The 16,325-nt window shown below is 45.2% G+C and overlaps 1 protein-coding gene across 1 annotated transcript in view; it reads left to right on the forward strand.

Annotated features, from left to right (window-relative positions):
* VWA8 (von Willebrand factor A domain containing 8) overlaps window positions 1-16,325 on the forward strand; it is a 1,363,176-nt gene that overhangs the window by 902,518 nt on the left and 444,333 nt on the right. Inside the window, exon 34 of the mRNA XM_086935029.1 lies at window positions 5,787-5,941. Within this exon, the coding sequence (XP_086791155.1) occupies window positions 5,787-5,941 (155 nt within the window). The remainder of the gene's footprint in view (window positions 1-5,786; window positions 5,942-16,325) is intronic.

Raw genomic sequence — 16,325 nt, forward strand, 5'->3', positions numbered from 1 at the left:
GAGAATGCGGGGGAGAAAGAGTGGGAGGGAGAATGAGAAAAAAAGCGAGATAGCACAGGATTGAGAGGAGGTTTGGGGTAGAGTCAGGAGTTCAAAATGCTTGGCGCCTTTTCTAGAGGTGAGGGGGCAGGACTCATTCCAAGCAGATGACGTCAGGAGCTGGCTTCACACCAACTCTAAAGGCACACTCAAGATGAAGACACTGACAAATGTCTGGTGATGCCGAGCAAACAAAAGCAACAGAAAGCCAACATCTGGGCACTGGAGCTACTCACCAGACTGGCAATGCCTGCTACAACCCCACAACAGCGATGGCACGTTCCCTCTGCCATCAGCTCTTGGATAAAACAGCATTGATAGACAAAAAACATATGGTGAAGCAAGCGCCACCCCTTCATCTGGGGAAGACACGACCTGCTCGGTTTCTGTACGTGTACGATTTTAAGATGTAGTTTACCATCATGCTGTGCATCCGTCAGACGGCAATGGCGCCCGGTTCGCACAATACGACACAAAACAGCAAGAATTATACACAAAGCAACACACGCACAGCAGGATATGTGAGAGGAAAGGTGCAGTGTTATGTACAGTGGGATACAGCAGCGAGTACAATGCTGCAGTCCGCTGTTCCTCACAAAGGCAGCCGCCATAATCTGTTTGGGTTTCAAGGACCCCGTTCTGCATGTAAATGGGATAATAATCTGGGGTGAATCCAGGGATTGTGCGCAGTGAGAAAGCGTGCTTCAGTGGCCTTGGTGCCAGCCATGAGTGATTGATCGGATTCGCACAGAACACGACACGAAGGGAGGGGAGAACCGCAGGTGAGAGAGGAAAAGCGCCTAAGATCTCAAACTGCGCCTGCAGGGGAGCGGGTAAAACAAGCATCTCAATATATAGCCAAACAAGGCACTCACCGTAAAGGATTAACGTGCTTTTCTAGTCCAGCCTTCGGAGAGCGGGAGGGGGCGGGAACGGGCATTGTTGAGCAAAGCACGGGCACCAGCGGGAGGGGGGCGGGAACGGGGGCCGGAGACACGGAGAGCGGGAGGGGGGCGGGAACGGGCATTGTTGAGCAAAGCACGGGCACCAGCGGGAGGGGGCGGGAACGAGGGCCGGAGACACGGAGAGCGGGAGGGGGGCGGGAACGGGCATTGTAGAGCGGGAATGGGGGCCGGAGACACGGAGAGCGGGAGGGGGGCGGGAACGGGCATTGTAGAGCGGGAACGGGGGCCAGAGACACGGAGAGCGGGAGGGGGGCGGGAACGGGCATTGTAGAGCGGGAACGGGGCCGGAGACACGGGGGGCGGGAACGGGCATTGTATAGCAAAGCACGGGCACCAGCGGGAGGGGGGCGGGAACGGGGGCCGGAGACACGGAGAGCGGGAGGGGGGCGGGAACGGGGGCCGGGGACGCGGAGAGCAGGAGAGGGGGTGGGAACAGCCAAAATATAAAAGCAAGCACTCACCTGGACTTCTTCCGGGTGCCGTCAATGCCGGACCAGATTCGTGGGCGTTCCCGGCTTTTGGCTGACGTAGCGTGACGTAGCCAAAAGCCAAAAATTCTCGGGAACGCCCCCGAATCTGGTCCGGGATTGACGGACAGAGCCGTCTCCCAATGGCTAGCCTCCATTTATGGAGCTAGCCAATGGGAGACTGGGGACGTTCCAGTCCCCACACACAGATGTCATTAAGTTTTTCCTAGCACATGCGTACTTCGTACGCATTGGCTAGGCAAAACCTAAAAAACATAGGAGAGCCGGTATGAGGGCATGACTATAAGGGTAATTTTTAGGGACAGAAGTGGAGGAGCACCATACACCATGTCACACAACTATTGAAAAGTGAAATGTGCTTAGAGAAAAAGGTAGAGGTGGGTGATAGAGGGAGACCCGGCTGTTACACAGTTCGTCTATCCTTCCTCCCAGTCTACGAACTGTCTCTATACCGTGGTTAGCCACGCTCCTCCTGGAGCGTGGCAGGATGCATCGCGGTGTACTTCTCCTTCGGCCGCTGCAGTGATTTCAGGAACTCCCTCTGTGCTGGCAGAACCTACCTCCAGTATCCTCTTCTCCACGAAGGACGCCACTCCGAAGAACGTCGCAGCCGAGTTCCATGCGGTTTCTTTCTCTCCGGTGTTTGGACACCCCGACTTCCGGGTCTCACTGTTCATGAACACTGGGAACTCTGTGATGTCATCCGGGGGCGGAGTTTCATGTTCTGATGCTCCCCAATTAAAGGGACCTTCCCCGTTACTCCTGTATGTATCCTGTAGCGGCGGGGATGGTGAACTCCACTCGTCCTGTTGGGAAAGAACAAGAGGGGAAAAAGGGGAGTTTGTCGTTCCCCAGTCCAGGTTATCATTACATTCCTCGTTTGTTGCCCTCACCTGGCCACAGAAGTGCTCGTCTCTTTAGGAGTTTACGAGGCCTTACGGCCAGTGCATCAAACACAAAAGAGGCCACAGGTCCAAGGAGGCGGTATGGGGTGCAACGAAATTCGGCCAACCATGTACTTGGGGGAGGAATCCCTATTAAGGAAAGTTCCCCTCACACACCAGAGGTGTCAAATCAAATCAAATCAGCTTTATTCGGTCTAACAAATCTCACCATAAAAGCATACTATAAGAGAAAACATTCCTAAATTTACATTGGTATTCCAAATATTTTAAAAGGTAGATACAGTAAAACAATTATTTAAAATACATTTCTGAAATATTTCATCAAAAAGTCTGTATAGCCATCATTAATCAATCTTGGCGTTTTTAAAGGGACTAAGGATTTGCCAGCTAATCAAGAGTTAATACATTCAGTCGCGGGAGATAAAGTGCTGGTGCAAGAGGTACATAATGAGACCTGGAATACAAAAATGAGAATTTTCTGGCAATCAATCAGTAGTAAAAATAAAGCAATATTTAAGAATAATCATACAGCAATGCACCAAGATGTGAATAATCTTTTAATTTCCTGACTGCAAGCTGTATGAAATGGGTTACAGTACTTATAATTTTCACATTTTCTAAGCTACATACGAAATTGAATGCATATTTATAATTAAAAAGCATGTTTGTTAAAAATAGGGGTTTTAAAACTGATTTCCGGATATCCTTATAAAAACTACAAAAAGAATAAAGTGCATCGTAGATTGCATGGATTTTCTGTCACAAGGACATTTCGGTAGTTTGACACCATTTTTCCACTCTAGGGAAAGCAACTAGGTAATGTAACGTACTCATCCTTAGACTAGTGAGATGAAATCTCTGTTGGACGTTTTTCACCAGTATTAAGTAAGGCTGTAGGCCCCTCACAAAAGGTCGTTCACAATATGACATAACAGTGTGTTTTTGACTGACAGACCGGTCTCTTTCATTTTCCTTCAGTTTTAACACCAGAGGTGTCATTCTTCATCACAGGGGTGCCTCCTCGCATATAGAAACCTAGTTTCTACGCAGGCTACAACCCCCTCACTGCGAGGGAGGAGCACAGGGATGATTTTGATGTAAGTAAGGAGGGTTAACTAAAACCATATGTGAGCGTGGTGTGATGTGCAGTGCTAAGGTGAACGTGGTTAAAACTGGCTACAACTTTAATCGGCTACCATGTGGCAGGATTAAAAACAAATAGCTGAAAATACAGCTGCCGTCATTAGAGACTTCTGTAGCCAGAAATGAGGCAGCATTCACGGCTTTTCATTATCACGTCCACTGTATGTGTTATGCAAAGCAGCTATTTGAGCTACTCATGATGCTTTTTTGTAAACAGAATACATTTAATAAAAATGTCAGTATTCCAGACTTACGCAATGTAGTGAAGCTGTGTTGCAGGATCTGTTTGGCTAGGCCATATTTCCTGGGATACTTGGATGTCATCCTATCAATGGAAGGGGGTAGATAATGAATGAGGTAGCACACCCTACCTTTCTGTAGTAACATATATGCTACTAGTCCTTGTACTTACTTCACACATGAAAGACCTCATATTGTGTGGATCGATCGCTGGATCATCCTAATTCTGACATCTTCTGGTTTATGTAAGTTGTCTGCTCTTTGCAGAACAAAAGAGTCTGCTGGACTGGCAGTGCACCCAAGTTTTGCTCCTAACCACAATTGAGGATTTCTACTCTCTCTTATTAGTTGTTGGGAGACTGATAGTTGGTGGCTTGTGATTCTTAATGCTACGGCCAGGCCTTTTAACCTTACTATGCTGAATGAGCCTTCCAACCTCCTTGTGAATATTCCAGTGAGGCCCCTAATTTGGACCCTTCACTTCCACTGACTGCTTTGTGCATGGAGACCATGTGCTTGTTGAATGTTGCTGTCTTTGGCGTAAAAGATGGTGGTTCCCTGCAACAAGGCTTTAGACATTTTGTTTATGGTGGCTGCAAGTGAGAGCTTTGTATAAAACTGAGCTCTGTGTAGGGAATGCCTTCAGTTAAACAGTTCAGTTGGTACCAAAGATTTTAATGCCTAGGTGAGCACTCACCCTCCTAATGACTTTGGCCAGTTCCTCCCTCTTTCTCAAAAGGCTAAACACCGTGGAGCCTTTTTCGACTCTCATAAGACCTAGCTCCAAAAGTGAGTATGATGGTTAGTTGTTATGCCACCGACATAATATGCTGAAAAGATAAAGCAATCATAGAGGTCGAGCAATGGACTATACCGATGTATGTGTTATGTGGACTATCATCACATTACCTGTATGCTGCCATTTAGGGCATAAGTAAAATGATTACATAAATCTTTTTGTCACTGATAACAAGATGTTTGGCCTTTTAGCACTTGTTTGAATAACAGCCCAGAGAAAGTCTGTTGTTATTTATAGGGGGAACGTTAGCATTTTTCTCATCTCAAAAAGCAGTCTTCGGTGTTGTGAGAGTGTTCATTCAAAAGTAAAGTGAGGGCAATGGATCAAGTTGTTATTCGGTGTGATCAATGTGTGAAATGCCGTCTTGCATATTAATGTGCATTGGTAAAAACCTGAAGACCATCCTAAATGAAGACTGGTCTAAAGCTATGGCAGATATTTTTTCCACTAGGTGACAACATTTTGGAGTGAGTTTCCAGATAATTTAACATGTGGATCATTTGCTAACCTTGCAAAGACACCTAAAACACATATTTACTGAAAGTATTAGGATGCTAGACATTACTTAGCATTTGCAGGGTTTTTATATGTTTAAAGTGTTTTGCTCATGTTGGCTTATCAGTGGTCTGGGTGAAGAGCAAGTGGAACATGTTTTCGACCTTGTGGTTATGGGAGTCGAGAGATTTGTATCATTTCAACTTTATCTACAACCTATGCCATGATTGCAACCAGAGGTAAAATCTACCATAAGTGGATGACTCTTTGGGCTTTCAGGTTTAACAGGATTTGTAAACCCTTGTTGATTTCCAGTCGTCAGCAGCTATCTTGTGACTGAGGTGTTCATGGTTGAGTGGAGCTTACAGTTCGGTACCTTTGCTAGGTAATGATTCTAAAGAATGGACATGATCGAATGCTATAGAACAAGCAAGACCTGTGGCTTTATGAGTAATGTCATAGACTCAATGGATGTCCTTTGTTGTGAAATGTTTGTGTGCCTACTTTAAGCAAGAAGGACTTATCTCACAAAAGGTGTCGGCATAGCTTCATTCTATTTCCAGTTGCAATGAAAAATGATTTAGAGCAACCACAGAAAAGTGAGTAGACAAGATTGAATCAACGTTGCCTTTGTTGCAGGATATAATTAGAATTTGACACTCTTACCGTAGCAGTGAAACCAATAAGTCTCACGTCTTTTGTTCTATTGTAGGCTTGGAGTTGACCGTTCCGCATTCAATTTCAAGTGACCATTTACCTTCAGAGAATCTGAGTGCAGCAGTGGGGCAGAAGATCATCGCTCCAAATAGAATTCTCTCCGATGGCAATAATTATGCCACCATTGTGGTTGGATTCCCAGACCTCTTGGTAAGCATCTGATATTGTGACTTGTTCTGTGTTTATTCATCTGATTTACATATATGAAAAATACATATTCTTAAATTTGAAAGTATATTTACTTAATTCTTTATTATACCATTAGGATTAATTGTGGTTAATCTATACTACTATTATAAAGAGGGAACACAAACCTTTGAGCCAGGTAAACTCAAAAAGTAGTGCACCAATCACTACACCCAATACACCATTTGAAAGGGGAGATGTAGCAGAAGGACATAGGCTATAGATGTGGACACCATATACATAAAAAAAGCAAAAACGTTAATAGTAGGAAAGTAGATGTGGGCGTTTAGAGGGGCGTGTCAAACAAACGATGTGGGCGTTTACAGGGGCATGGCCCAAAGTACAAACAATAAACATGTGCCTAACGATTTCACTGATTTCACTGTGCAAGGCACACACTTCACCACACACTTCAATGTGCATAGCGCAAATGCAATTTCAATGATTTCACTGTGCAAGGCACACCCTTAACTGTGCATCCGGCGCATTTGCAAAGGGCCGCCTCACTCGCCTCGACATTCGCACAATCGTCGGCGTTACCCTTCAAACATTAACGCCTTCGTGGGATGACATCCAAAAAGGGTCGCACCTTCCATAATAATACAGTGCCACAGGGGGCAGGCTTACAAAAAGGGCCGCCTATCATACGCGTTGCTTCGCACAGCCTACCAATCACGACACACAACGATTAACACACACACGAGAGTTGCGATACAAAAATATAACAAATGTTTAACCACTTGACAAACGGCAACATTGTCACAGGGGGAGGAACGTAAACAAAAGAGGCGCCCATTTCTTAGACAAGAAAGCCAATCGACGGAACATAAACAAGACTTTACTCACAAGGCTCCGAATAATTACGTATGCTGCGGACAAAATTTAAAACTTACACAAACACTTCCAAATTTCAAACACTCTGCGTTATCAGTGGAACACTGCCAGTACTTGCGCCGATAAAAACAAAAAAAAGACATCAGTAAAGGGATCGAAAACGTAAACAAGGAAAGCCCCTTTCACAAAACACAAACAAGCAATTTCAGGCAAAAACATCTGAGCGACCACTGTAACACTTGCTGCACTTGCGGCGCAAATTACAACATTTGGGAAACAACAACATTCTCACACAGGGGGAACACTCTCAACAAGGACAGCAAAACAAAATTAGGTGTGGCTCAATGAAAACCTGCGGATGAATTAAACACACATTACTACGCAAACAAAAAGTAAAGGTAACACTGAACATCAGCCATCCCCGGACAACGTCGGGACGGGCTGCTAGTGGCAGAATAAATCCATTGCTTTGCAAATTCTCTCAAATCTACATTGTGCTGAAAGGAAATATTTTTTTTAGTACTTACCGTAAGTTAAATGATACCAATTGTCAAAAGGTTATTTTTGACAGTCCTAGATAGATTTTGTCATTTGGAAGTCTTGGTCAGAGAAATAATTGTCGGGAAAGCCTTGTACTGTCAGTAAGCACTTTGTGCACCATGCTATGATTGAGCAAAACATCAGTAGAATTCTGAACAAATCATTTACGCCTGTATGCTTTATGAACCAGAGTTGCATTGCCGGATGAATGATCCTCTGACCAATACCTTCTTGTTATAAAGTCGTCGTGAAAGTGAGTGGTAGCACAGTGCCTTTGGATGGATCTGATGTTCAGGGTAAAGATAACCAGCACCCAGTTAAGATGGTTTGGCTGTTAAACCTCACAAATAGAGCACTCCCCATGTCCTTCTGGGTCTAGACCATTCTGACCTGGACCTTTGAAATATAGGTTCCTAAACCTGAAGCTGACAGGTGTCAATCTCAGGTTAAGGGGTGACAAATTACATCTATGGAAGCACATCAGGACAGCAATACATTGCCAAACAAAATCTGATGTGCAACAAATTCCACAGGATGACGTCAAACTCTTGAAACTTCTGCTTGCATTGGATATTTTGCAAATGGAGACCTTCTTCACATTCTTTATTGATATGTAAATCCTTGTGTATTTAGTCTAACGCAGGATAGTGAGGTGTTTTTGATGGTATCAAATGTTAGGGATTTTGGTGATTGTACGATCTACATGTGTTAATGTGTATGGGCATAAATTCACTGGTTTGCTAGGATAATCTATACAACAAGAAAAATGACCTCATTCCCCGCGCCCCGGTAATCCCCAGTGGGATGGTAAGGGAAGGTAGACTCATCAGGATTTCTAGATAATGGTGTTTCTCCCAGGGACATCGGCTGTTAAAAGCAGATGAAATCTTGTGGTGAAACACGGGGAGGAATATACAGGAATCAGCATGGAAATATTTATTCCCAAATGTTGTTCCATAAGCACAAGATTGTTTTCTACCCTTCTTCTCCAGAATTACTGATGCCCTTGTTACAAGTGACTCCAGTGGCAGGGTTGGAATATAAAGTAGAAACCCTACCCTTAGTGCTACTTCGCGGTCAATTTTTTAAGTTAAATTAGGGTTTCTGGTCTTCAGTTAAAACGAATAGTAGCTGATAAAACACCACAGTAGGGAATGTCTGCTTTTCAGCATAACCGGCAATCAATTAATTTTGCTGCTCTTGTACTGATTTGGCGCTTTGTGTTGTCAAATCGTTATCATTGTAGCTCCTCCTCTAAGCACTTTATATGATTGAGGGCCCTAATATTCCACACTTAGGGCCCATTGTAAGCCTTACTATCATCAAGATCCCTGGCTCCCACGACACACTTCCAGTTCCATGTTCCTGTTATTCGGGGAGCATGGCTCACTCCACCTGACTTCAGCTTGCTGTTCTCGGCATGGTGCTGTGTTGCATTTAAATGTAACAAATGTAACTGTACTTGTTCTTTCATAACAACATGGAAAACTCACCAGAACAATGCATGTGGGACAACTGCTGCAAAGCACACAAGGATAGTTTGGCTTATGCTACTCACACATACTAGACAAGATCACACCAGTACCCCTCACCATTTTCACATAAACATAGGCCCCTTTTGTCTGGCAATGCTCAGACCATAATACATCAGAATAGTCATGTGGAATCCAGAACTGGAATATGATGTGGAACGAGGTGTGCAATATGTTGGAGAGTGTTCTGATATGAACTGATATAAAGGAAAGACCACGCAAGGTCTTCGTGAGCACCACCTGAGGCAGGATGGCAGACTCCTGATGCAGGTGTTCTTGGTTGCGTGGGGTTGGTGAACTCTTTGATGATGCTGAAGAGAGTTCCATGCAAATGGATGGAGCTGGCTTCAAGGCGGATGGCCAGGGCTACCTTTTTGGCGTTTTTCAGGCCTATATGGTGTTCATTGAGAGTCACTTTTAAGTTGGCTCGGTTGCTGGTCGTTTTGCTGGTGCGCCAGATCATTTCTAGTTGTTTACAATTGCGTTTGGAGGTTTTTAGTTCAGGAGTGAACCAGCTGGTGTGTTTGGAGGATCTGCCTTTGTTTTGCGGGTTTGAGGGGTGTGATTATGTTGGCGCATTCCATGATTCAGGTGTTGATATTCTGGACGGCCACCTCGAGGTTGGCGGTGGTGTCCGGGGAGATAAATAGGGTGCGTTGGTCCATAGATTTTCCGTTACCTTGCTCCAGCTCCTCTGAGCGGTGCTGGTCTGGTTGGTGGGGGGGGTGTAGATGGAGAAGTGGATGATTGAGTGATTTCTGAGGTGTGGCTGTATTTGATTATGTTGCTGCCTGTGAAATAGGGGCCAAAGTTTGCCCAGCTATGTGCGTGGGGTTGGTGACGATTTGGGTGAGGCCGAGGTTGTTCATACTCTCTGCTTTAATTTGCTGTGTTGGCGTAGTTTTGGGTGCTTGATGTACAATTTTAGGAAGATGAAGTTCTTGGAGCAGAGGGCCAGCGAGGCCATGATGTCAGAGAGGTCCTTGCAGAGGGTGGGGCTTTGTCCTGGTCGTCTGGATGCCCGTGTGTCCCTGATGGTGAAATTGCTGTCTGTTTTGAGTTTGAAACTGAGGATTTTCCATGATGAGGGTGGTGTTGTCAGTGGCTGCTGTGTAGTGGAAGGACTCTTTGTGGATAATGGCAATGCCACCTCTGTTTTTGTTGACTTGGTCTTGGTGTATAATCTTGTAACCACTCAAAATGTGCAGAAGAGGGGTTGAGCCAAGTCTCAGTGAGGGTGATGACCTCGGGATGAGGGAGGTGATGGTGTACCAGATCTCTGTGGGGTGTTTGTGGAGTGATTGGGCTTTGATCAGGAGGTATTGGAATTTGCTTGGGTTGATGGGTATGGGCTGGGTTCCGAAGGGGAGGGGGTGAGCTGACATTGCAGGAGAATCAGCAATCGTGAGGAAGTGAGGCTGAAGAGGGCACTGCGAGGTCCTGGGTTCAGTGCAGTTGTCTTGGCGCTGGAGTAGCTGTGCGTGGGCAGAGATTCAGGGGTCCTGACAACAGGGTTGAGGAATGGATGGGCACTGACGGGCTTGCCTTAGCGCGCTGGCAACGTGGCTATGCTGCGAACTCCATTAAGTAGGTTCCTGGTAGGGGGGCGGGCACTGGGTGGGTTTAGGAGAAGGCTGGAGGGGAGCAGAGGACTAAGTTTAAGGCGGGAAGCAAACATTGGAAAATACACTTAGGGGGTAAAAGATGCAAAGTAACAAACAGGAGAAAGAGTCACAATTAGGTTGGAGGCAAAAAGATGTAGTAAAATGGGAGAGATGGTCGTGATTAGGCAGGAGGAAGTAAAGTTATGGAGGTAAATGGAGGCAAAAAGCTTACATTTAGGTGGGAGGAAAAGCTTATGGAAGCTAAAGGAGGCAAAAAGGTTACATTTAGGCGGGTGAAAAAAGTTATGGAGCCAAAAGGAGACAAAAAGGTTACATTTAGGCAGGAGAAGAAGAAGGTTATGGAGGTAAAAAGGTTGAAAAAAGAAAGGTATGGAGGCAAAGGGTGGCAAAAGGTTGAATTCAGGTAACAGAGAAAGAAGATTATGGAGGCAAAAGGACGCAAAAAGGTTACATTTAGGTGGGAGAAGAAGAAGGTTATAGAGGCAAAAAGCAAGCAAACGGTAAAAAACTAGACGGGAGAAACCAAGGTTATGGGGAGAGGGTGAAAACAGCAGTGAAGTATCTGACTTACAGCAGTTACACGCTTGAGCTGGGAGCTCGGCCTGAACCAGTGGAGGGAGCTGGCCCAGGGACCTGTTCAATGGGGTCGTGCTGCAGCCTTCATTTAGTAGGTTCCTGGGAGAGTGCGGAGCCTAGTAAGAAGTTTTGGGTTTGCCGTCGTGTCATACGTGGATGACATTCCAATCGCTGTCTCAGTGAGTAGCTCTGCTAGCCAGACAGCATCTAGGTTCTGTGACTCTATGAGCCATATAGCAAGATGGATGACAGACAACGGTCTGAAATTTAACTCCTCCAAAACTGAAGTCTTGCTGCTTGGGAATAATCCATCTTTATGGACAAACAATTGGTGGCCTGATCAACTTGGCCCCTTACCTAACCCACTGCACAAGGCTAAAAACCTAGGTGTCAATTTTGACACCATGTTGTCCTTCGAGGTACAAATAAATTTGGTCAATTCTGCTTGCCTTTTTATCATGAAAACATTGAGGAAAATCCTTCCAGCTATACCATTAGATTTAAGGAAGACGGTGGTGTCTGTGTTGATTGTGTGACTTGAGTATTGTAACACCCTCTTCTACAGTGTGCCGAGGCGCAGTTTCAATTAACGCCAAACGGCCCAGAATGCAGCAGTAAGAATACTGTTGGGCATTCCTAAATTTGATTCAGTCTCCACAGCCCTGTGGCCAAGAGTATTCAATTTAAATTATTTTATATTGGGTTGAAATCTTTTAACAATATGGGCCCACACAACTGAAGAAATTTCGAAAGCCATACATTCCAACCAGAGCCCTTAGATCTGGTGAACAGGGAAATGTAATTTTTAGGTCGAAGCCTCCATTGCAGGGCATGGCCCTGCTGGAGGCAAAGACCTATTGTGCACAGGAGAATTTCAGTACTGCGTGAAACCACGCCCCCTTTTTCCATTGGCAGGCCTTTCGAAACGGAGGCCTACCATTGGAAAAAGCTCCTGTTTAGCAGATTTGTCTGCTCTGGATCCCACCTCTCGAGGACTCCATGACCTGCCTTACGGTAGCACGACAATATTTTCAGAAATATTGCCTTGGCAACCATGAGGCAGGTCAGGGAGTCCTGGAGGGGCGGGATTCAGTATTATGTTTCCGCCCGTTTTTTTTTTTTTTGGTTTCGTTTGTGCCGTCATTCCTGTGAGTTCCTGGGCGGTGGAGGAGGTAGGGGAGAGGCGGTGCTGGTTATGTTTGTTTAAATGTAGATGATCCTTTGCACGGCCGTGCAGCTTTACTGCTGCGCGGCCAATGCTTGTTTTTGGCAGAGAACCCTCGTAAATCCCTTGTCATGTTGTCCTTGTAAGGGAGGTAGCTGTCCAGAGTGGAGCACTGCGCCTTTAAATTCCTTCGGCTGGTGTCACGTGACTGCGCTGCTTCCACAGACGGAGCTGTGGGTTCAATGCTGTGGGGAAGCCTGGCTGCTGGTCTGCAGCTGGAGGAGCCGCGGTTACAGCCTCGAAGCTCCCAGGTAAAGACTGGCTCCGGCCGGAGTCCTGTGGCATTCAATCCGTTACGTGGTCTTCTCTTTTCGGGCCTGGAAGGGCAGTCTAGTCGTCTGCCATCAGTGCAGGCCTGAAGCGGAAGAGAGGTTGGAGAGGGTTAATGATATCACTGTTGCACGCTTCAAATACGTATTATTTTTCACCGTTCACCAACTCATTCTTACAAACCCACCCATCTGTCAAATGAGAGTTAATCATTTGCTGCAAATGTCTCTTTTGCAGACTAGTTTTTTTTTGTCCAATCCGCGTCACTAATGACTTGTTTTATTTTTATTTTGCGCCGTCGTTATGGGCTGCTTGTGGATAAGATACCGGTTTGTCCACCTGTTGGCTTTGGCATGGTTATCAGATGTCATCCGGGACCACCTCCCGGGCTTCAACAAATCACCGGCGTTTGGTGCATCAGTCCAGTCTGTTCAATGGAAGTGAACTAAAACTACAACTGAACTCCCAGCATTCACAGCGTTAAAAGGAAGCTGTGTACTGGCACACGTAACACTGAATGTTTGGGGGTGATAGGCAAGCACATTTAAGGAACATGAGGGGGATTACAAGAAGGCTGCAGCAAACACTGTTACTCAAATGTTGTGTTGTTGCAAACTAGTGCAATGACCCGCCTCATTCATCTGCTCTTATGTAACCTCCATAGTCGTTATGTGGTGACTTCTTGTTTAATATTCAGTTGATTCCTGTTGCATTTGGAAACTGGGGTTTTAAGTCATTAGTTGTTTGCTTCAAATATATCAGTGAGGTACCCCTAAGTGTAAGTTATCAGGCCACGGAAAAGACATATAATTAAAAAGAAATACCCGCCTGACCTGTTATTTTTTTTTTCATTTAAGGTGCGGATAGGGGCAAATAATTTCCAATATTATATTCAATTCATTTTTTATTTTGTGCATGCAATAGTCAAAAATGCATGTACATCTTACAACCGTCCTCTAGATTCAGTCATATTTCGTAAGTTATCAGTTCATGCAAACTTTATTGTAAAGTAACTCTACATTCTGCTAACAGAGCTTGCACTCACTACCAATTCAGTACGTTAATCATGCTACATACATCACAGAAATATTAAAATTCACCCACTGGGTGGAAACGAGTACTGCTCAAATTCCTACTCCTCAGTATTGGTAATACTCCCTTACTTGAGTATACATTTAAATAGAGCTCCTTACAAATATGTTCTACTTATTCCTTCTGTATTTACTCTAAAGTCTCATGGTCCATCTCTGTCCTTTGGGACCACACTGAGTGTGGACGTGTGTTTCGGTGAAATAATGTAATCACTTCATCAGGACATAAAATATGCCTTGACTTGTGGTGATGATGTGGGTACAGGAAAGCTTTATGTTAGTATTTCCAGCATAGGTCACATTTATTTAAAAGTATGCAAATCAAAAAAAGGGCAACTCTTGATTCTGTGGCATTATGGGGTCTGGTAACTAGAGATTCTTGTTTGCCATCGCTTCGTTGCAATCCTCTGTGGTAATGGTGCAAATATGTGTATTCTGTCACTTTATTTTATCACCTTGTATTCATCCATACCGTATAAGAGAGATTCTTCTATGGTGACTGTAAATCCCATGCACCTACTAGAAGGTAATGCCAGCTGGTGAAAAAATATTCCCAACCAAAGTGATTATGATGCCCATTGGTTTCTGTTGTAGCAGTGTCCTTAATGTGGTCTGCATTGAACAATCCCTGAACATTATTTGTTACAAAAGCTGGTTGGCACCGGATACCTGATGGCATCCCTGCTTAGTTATCTCCTCCGGAACAGCACCAGATCAGGTGGAGAGTGGTTTAGATGCACAAAGGTTGAGTATTCCTTGGACTGACAAGAGGAAATAGTTGCGTAACCCATTGGTAACGTTGGTATTAGGTGATGGCATGGAGGTTTCTGGTGCCACTAAGATGGTATCTTAATCATTATTGGGCACAAGCCTAGCCCTTCACCCATGCCTTGTTGCTGCTAGGTGCAAGATAGATGTAGTCTTCAGTGATTGAACTCAATGTTTTATTGAGTTAGGGCAGTTGGCGGATTTATCCAACTAATGTGTCAAAGTCTTCATTTGTTTTTATTATGCAAAGAAGTTTGGTCTGGATACCCAAAAAAAACACGCTCCAATGGAGTTTGGGAATGATCCATTCCTAAAATTATCAATACGTCACATCAAGAACCTTGAAAGTCTTGCTAAACTGAGATGCTTCATAAAAACACGTAAATGCAAGTATATAACGATTTGATGTTTGAAAGAATTTCAAATTGATGAAATTGGCATCCTTTTTTCGTATGTGTGCATGATTACCGCAATGAGTATATATGTTCATCTGAAGGGCAGCGTTCTGTTTCCTGATACCTCCCTGACCGTTTGCATTCTAAGTCACTGGGCCTTCAGAATGTGCAGGGAGGGTTTTCTTCGTGTACAAGTCAACGTGCCAAACACCTGTACCAAAGTCTGTTGAACCTAAGCTCGAATAGAGTCTTTCTGGGTGTGGTAGCTGTTGTCTCCTCTTCATCTGTGCCTATGTTGTCCTAGGCTTTACTAAGGGAGCCAGGGAAGTGTTTGCCGGGCCTCTCCAAGGCCATCTTGCACAATAGCAGACTAGAGTAAGCCACAGTGCCCCTTATGTTGGTGGTGGTGGCTGCCCATTACCCAGCAGCTTGTGCTACTTTCTTATAGTCAACGAGTGACGGTACTAGCTTAGGACCCAACTATTCTGGAATTTATGTTCCCCCTGGTTGTCATGGAACAGTTTGGGGTGTGACTGTCAGTGAGTTTTTGGGGCCCAGTGGTTCATAAGCCCTGCATTCCCGGCTCAGTGTTTAGTGACTGTACCTTGCATTGCCAGCCCCACATTGATTGGCGATTGAGACATCAAGTAGGTGAAGTCAATTCCACTATTAGCGATGTTTCCTCTAGGAATGCTGCTTCCTGGAGATGTATCTATTAACGCAGATTGCTGCTGCTCTGCCTTCAAAACTGTCTGGTCTGAAATATGTATTTGACTGCTGCCAGTTAAAATTCCAACCTGGCTTCTGTTGATGACCAGGGTCTATGGGAGTGATTGTGTGATGTGTAAGAGGTTGGGAGTGAACCAAGTGGGTGAAACCCAAAAGAAGAAGCTTGGCCTTTGCATTGGTGGCAAGCAAGCATTTAGAGCGGTGGGGCGGGTAGTACTGAAATAAATAAATAAATCTTACCTTCATGGTTTGCCACGTAACATTTTCCTCGTCTCTCCTCGAAGCTCCGGGACCCACAAAACTGCACTACCTAATCCTGGCGCTGCCCTCATCCTGTTAAACAGCATGAGAGAAGCGTAAGGATTGGAGGAAGTGTCCTCTCTCAGCTATCTTAAGAGCCCTGGAGGCCTGTGCTTTCTTTAACCCAGCTGTCTAAGACAGGTAGGTTAGAGAACTTTAAAATGCACATGTCTGGCTGGCCGTCCAAGACCGCAGGCCAGCGTCTGATTGGTAACGGGGGCATTCGGGCAATGCCCGAGGGGCCGGGGTCCGAGTTCCAGCTGAGGGCTGCTTTTATGCAGCCTGGGGGCCAATTTGGGCAGTGTCTCTGTTGTTCAACTATACCGCCAGAGGCCCATTGGGTGTCTGAGTGGCCTTTCTGGAGGGAGATGGGCACTCATTATCTCCCGTATAACAGCAACAGGTAGAGGTGTCACCCCTTTTCTCTCGCTGGGCCTCCCATTAATGTAGGCATACTGAGCGG

Source organism: Lissotriton vulgaris, chromosome 8 (assembly GCF_964263255.1).
Source record: "Lissotriton vulgaris chromosome 8, aLisVul1.2, whole genome shotgun sequence".
NCBI lineage: Eukaryota > Metazoa > Chordata > Amphibia > Caudata > Salamandridae > Lissotriton > Lissotriton vulgaris.